At 35.1% G+C, this 6,000-nt stretch overlaps 1 protein-coding gene across 1 annotated transcript in view; it reads right to left on the minus strand.

Moving 5' to 3' along the window:
• WDPCP (WD repeat containing planar cell polarity effector) overlaps window positions 1-5,070 on the minus strand; it is a gene marked incomplete at its 3' end in the record, with an annotated part of 90,286 nt that extends 85,216 nt beyond the window's left edge. Inside the window, exons 1-2 of the mRNA XM_021713173.1 lie at window positions 5,044-5,070; window positions 2,539-2,623 (exon numbers count right to left, since the gene is read on the minus strand). Of these exons, the coding sequence (XP_021568848.1) occupies window positions 2,539-2,623; window positions 5,044-5,070 (112 nt within the window). The remainder of the gene's footprint in view (window positions 1-2,538; window positions 2,624-5,043) is intronic.
• Between the last annotated feature and the right edge of the window lie 930 nt (window positions 5,071-6,000).

Genomic DNA, 6,000 nt, shown 5'->3' on the forward strand with positions numbered 1-6,000 from the left:
GATGAGGGGTAAAAGGGAATCAAGATAGGTCAAATTTACAACCATGAGGTCCAAGTGGGGTAGGAGGATAAGTGACGAGGGGTCCAATAGACTAGGAGAATATCAAAGGATTGAAAGATTGTCAGTCTCAAAGAAGCATAAAGTCTAAAAAATAAGAATAATGGAATGAGATTTTAAAAATAGCCAATTATGATTAGAGAAGAAAATACTTAAAGATTCCCATAAGCAGTGACATAAACTCACTTTTGCTCTCCTATTTCCTGATAAAATTTCATTTATATTTTTGTTTTAAATTTTTTTCTGCAACATAAAATATATATAATATATATATATATATTTTTTTTTTTTTAGTAGGAGTCTCTGTCACACAGGCTGGAGGGCAGTGGCACACTCCCAGCCACCGCAGCCTCGACCTGCTGGGCTCAGGTAATCCTTCTGCCTCAGCCTTCCAAGTAGCAGGAACTATAGGCACACACCACCACGCCCAGCTAATTTTTTTATTATTGTAGAGATGGGGTCTCACCAAGTTGCCCAGGCTGGTCTCGAACCCGTGGGCTCAGACAATCCTCTCACCTCGGCCTCCCAAAGTGCTGGGATTGTAGGCACGAGCCACCGTGCCCAGCCTATGTATTTTTAATTTACAAAAGATCTGTATAATTTCAAATATTTTCTAAAGCTTCCGTATTTTGTTTCTTGCTTCATGGATTCAGTAACGTTCCTTAGGTCTCTTTTGCACTTTTTTCCCCTTCCTACGTGATCTCTGTTTCTTCAGAGATTTTTTTTGACCTGTTTGTTTTGTTTTCTATTCCATTGAAGACTTTCTTCAAATAACTGGTGATCCTTAGCCCTCTGTTCATGTTTACAAGTGAGGCACTAAAAAGCTGATGGAAAGTCCTGCATGTATAAATAGGACTTGCCAACTGAGGGGTTCACTGATCAAGACAGGAACCAGGTATTTCCTTCTGGGGCCATGCAGTCATTGCAGAAAGGAATCTCTCAAACTCTTCCTTTCTTGGAAAGTATACAAATGAAAATAACATTCTCAGAACCAAATGGGATTGAAAAAACTCTGCCATGGCAGGGCTGGGTTGCTCAGCCTGTAATCCCAGCGCTTTGGGAGGCTGAGGTGAGTGGATTGCCTGAGCCCGAGGGTTCGAGACCCACCCGGGCAACTTGGCGAGACCTCATCTCTACAACAAATCAGCTGGGCGTGGTAGCTCGCGCCTGTAGTTCCAGCTACTTAGAAGACTGAGGCGGAAGGATCTCGCAGCCCAGCAGGTCGAGGCTGCGGTGGTCGGGAGCGTGCCACTGTACTCCAGCCTGGGCAACGGAGTGAGACTCCAACTCAAAAAGAAAAAAAGAAAGAAGGAACTCAGCCTTCAGTATGTGTACATATTCATGTATGTATATGTGTAGACTTTCACTTCATCACTGTTTTCATTTCAGCAGGTGTTCTTTCACTGGCTCTGGTGTCTTCAAGTTTAGAGTCACCCTAATTAAATATGTCCACAGCATGAGAGGTGCTCACAACTTCTTATGCAAAATTACATGTCCCTTTGTTGTCACTCACTCTCATGCCACATCCCCATCTTCTGTAATACCAACCTCCTGAAATTTCTGTACCTTTCCAGAGTTTTGAGACATAAATTAGCTGATACTGGAATTCTCCCCATAGGCAACTAATTTTTCAGCTCTGTTAATTGTTCCATCCCTTCCATTTCCCAAAAATTGTCCAATTAAAGTTGTACCCTCTCCTTTCTCTTAGTCCTTAGGAGTTTATGCCTTCTTTAATTCATTTACTCTCATTTTAGAAGAGTTTTAGGAAGAGGCAAAAAATGTGTATTAAATCTTTGTTTAACTGAAAGTTCGAACATTACACATTTTAAAGAAGATAAACTTGAAGAAAACATGACATTCATCTGTAATTATATATTTGATATAATGAAATAATATTTTGCAAAGTAAACTATTTTCTTAGTAATGATGTTGAAGGGATATAATTAATAGTATCCTCCTCAATACAAGAATTGCTTTGGATAATTAAAGAAGAAAAAAATTTCAAGATACTTCCTAATAAAATATACTTTATCCTATAATATTATAAGCATTGTTAAAACACACATATATTACTTACCCGAAGAACTATGAAATGCAAAGAACATGAAAATAACTGTACACCTTAACTTTATGTCTGAAGTGTTATTTTAACATCAAACGTTTTTATGACTAGCTAGTCTGCAAATAAAATATAATCTATTTTTGTGAATCATTCTCCCAAAAACTGAACATGTGCATATCTTAAGCAGAAATAAATATTAAGACAAAAAATTAATTTTCAAAACTGAAAATCTAAATCAAGCTGAAAAAAATAACAAGAGTAATTAAAAGAAATTATTTTCCATTAGCCAATTTTACATAAGAATTTTAAAAAAGAATGCAACTCCAGCTGGAGAACCCAGGCTCTAACCTTTGCTAGTACTTATTTATAATGGTGTAACATATTTGAAAAACACTGAAATTAATCCAGAGCTCATTTACCCCCAATGTGTAAGGTATTCTTCAAAGACCACAGGTGCAGTTCAGTCAAGCAGAAAGACATCTGATGGCAGAAGGAATCGCTGTCCTGTTTAAAAAATAATTAAAAAGAGGTGTCAATTAATTATCTTCTATTGCCAATAAAACCAAGATCTCTTGGAAATAGTAAAAAGAATCATTTGCCACAACTGATATTTGAGATATGGTCCATTAGAATAAACACACTCTAATGTATCCTTGGTTAACCATCCAGAAATAAACTCTAGAAAGAGGAAAAATACACTTCTTTTCCTGGATTTAGTATGTCATCACATTGAGAAATGTGGTAAGAAGAATATATATAGTATTTAGGTTTTCAATAGCATATGTTTAGTTAAGGCTCTGAGTATATTTAGAATTATTTAGTATTTAAGCATTTTTTTAAAGTTTTATTTTTAAGGAAAGGAAACGTCTGTTAGGTAGTTATTAAGTACAAGTATATTTTGTGGTGCATTTTTAATATGTAAAACAAATATTTACAATCTCCCACATACAAATAAATTAATTAAAGTGGAATTTGCAAGGTAAATGGTATATAGTTACTATTATAAGAAAAACAATTACTTAAAAGTAAACTGTGTGAAACCGCATTAGCATTCAGATTAGTTTGTTAATCTGGATGTCATGATGAATCCAGAAAGTCTATTCTAACTGCATTTTTTAAAAAAAACCAGGATAGTACAAATATACAGCCTATATTTCCTCCCATTTTAATGAGAAGACATTATTAATGCTTTTTTAAAAATAAAGTAGAACCTCATCAATTTGGACTGATTGGGAGAAAGCTAGTTTGCATCAAGAAAAAAGGGCATTATTTTATAAATATTTGAAAGGAATTTATATAATGTTCTTTTTTTTTTTTTTAATTGGAGTCTTACTCTGTCGCCCAGGCTGGAGTGCAGTGGCATGTGCTCACCGCCACCCCAGCACTGTCTTGCTGGGCTCCTGTGATCCTGCCGTTTCAGCCTTCCAAGTAGCCAGAACTACAGGCACGTGCTACCATGCTCGGATAATTTTTTATTTATTGTAGAGGTGAGGTCTGGCCAAGTTGCCCGGGCCAGTCTTGAACCAGAAGGCTCAGGCAATCTACTCGCCTTGGCTTCCCAAAGTGCTGGGATTACAGGCTGAGCCACCAAGTCCAGCCAATATAACTTTCAAGTGTTTGCTTGAAAATACATATAGTAGTACTATGCCATAGGTATTTTATACTATATATTAGAAATACATACAGTAATTTAAACTATGGTCATTTTCTTTATAGAAATCATAAAGGAAATGCTCTTTCCAATAAACTTCTGAATAACAAAAAAAAGTTTGAAAAATATTTTAAGACATCTATTAGTGGGGGAAAAAAGTCCTCAGCTTTTTTAACATTACAAGTGACTAAAAATATTTCCATACTATCCATATGGGTGTTAACCCAAAATTTTAGACATAGTGAAACTTTCTTGGCTCTTCTTTCACCTTTACATTTGACCTCAATGCATTCACCATCATCAAGAAACAGATGCATGTTCAACTAACGAGATATGCTGTGCTAATAATTGAAATGGCAGAGTGAAAAATGTGGTATTACAGAAGAGGAGCCTAATCCTGCCTGAACAGCTGGGCTGTGAGAAAGCTACAGAGAAATTGTAAAATATTAGTGAGTCCTCAAAGAAGTAAAGGATTTCACTAGTTAGAAGAAGAAGAAGATGACAGATAACACTTACTAAACCCTTATTTGTTCTAAACATTTTATATATATTAACACATTTAACCTTCATAGCTACTCTTTGAGGTAGTACCATCATTACTTCTATAATGAAAAAACTAAGACACACAGGGTCACATAGCCAGCAAGTGGTGAATACAGGCTTTGAATCTATATAGACTAGCTCTAGAATCTGTTCTTGCAATCATAGTGCTCTACTGTAATGGAGAAGACAAAAGGATGGGAAGGAATGTACACAGTTGTTTGAGAAGAAAGACAAGTCCCAAGAATGGCAGTATATTGATGTGGTTGATAGTGATACAAATATAAAGGTAAAAAAGAAAAGAAGGAAACAGGTTATAATAATAATAGTTAATTTGGGTTGTTCTGAATGTATTCTCTTCCTTGCATCAAAATCCTTTAAAGGGTAAGACAGAAAACAAAGGACCCTTGACCTCCAGATCTGCCCTGCTGTTCCTAGATGCTGGCTGCCACTGTATAAAGGTATGGAGTAGCAGAGCTAGTGGACTGCATTACTCAGAGAGAAGATGCAGTTCATTAACAGCAAGCAATAGAGAAAAAGAGATATTACACTAGCTACTAATTTTTCAATTCATCTGAGTATTATCTTTCAGAGTTGTCATCCTGGAAATGATTCTAGTGAGCCTAGCATTACACAAAATGTTTCCAAGTCAGAGTTATTTGGAATTGATTTCATTTAGTTTTATCAGGCTTATTTTGGAATAGTCACTTAAAAAAATAACTAAAATACTTACTGTATTAGAATAAGTAAACTGCAGCATTCTCGTGTGGAAGAAGTGTGGAATGTTTGTTTAAAAAAAAAAATCAATCCTGAATTGTACCCCACATCTTCAAAATAAAATTTTAAAAATAATAAATAGTAATTATTGATTATATTAACAAAATAATCAGTTGATGAATTAAATAAATTCTTATATCTATTTAGTTTAATGTGTGGCTTCTAGAATAAGACTGCCTATTTTCTTATTCTGGTTTCTCAGTTTACTAGTTAACTTGGACAAATTACCTAACTCCTCTATTTCTTTTTTATTTTTAAAATGTAGGGTACAATTCAGGATTAGGTATACAAATGGTCATTGTACAAGTAAAGTTTGGGCCTCATTTTGGTCCCCACTTCAACTGGTTTGACAGCAGGTACTCTTTTTGATAAAGTATGTCCCTCCCAACCCTCCCCTGGCCATTTCCTACTACTGCCAATCCCTTTCTTGTAGTATTATGATCATTGTTCTGGGCCCTCTTATGAGTGAGACTCTGTGGTACTCAGTTCTTTGTTTCTGTGATAGATCACTGAGTATTATAGACTGTAAATCCATATTTCTAACATTCTTCCAGCTATAAAATGGGTATAATAAAAGACTGTTTTCAGGATATATTTACTCAATTATCTTAGCATTACAGTTACTGCTATTACTCAATGTCTACCACTATGCAAACTTATATGGAAAAAACAAAAGAAGTAATAAATATGACCTCTGACCTTATATGGTAATTTCACACTGTGAAATGAATGAATGAATAAGTACTAAGTACAATAGGTGGTTTATGAAGGAAAAACAACACGTGGAGAAGTTTCTATACAAACTGGTAACTGAATTAGAACATGCGGATGGGTTAATATTTCATTGCAAATAAGAAATAAAGGATGTGATAAAATATGTTCAGAATTCTTCTGATACTGAGCATCAAAAGTA

This window comes from Carlito syrichta, unplaced genomic scaffold, assembly GCF_000164805.1.
Source record: "Carlito syrichta isolate Samal-C Ts95f unplaced genomic scaffold, Tarsius_syrichta-2.0.1 Scaffold304329, whole genome shotgun sequence".
Taxonomy (NCBI): domain Eukaryota; kingdom Metazoa; phylum Chordata; class Mammalia; order Primates; family Tarsiidae; genus Carlito; species Carlito syrichta.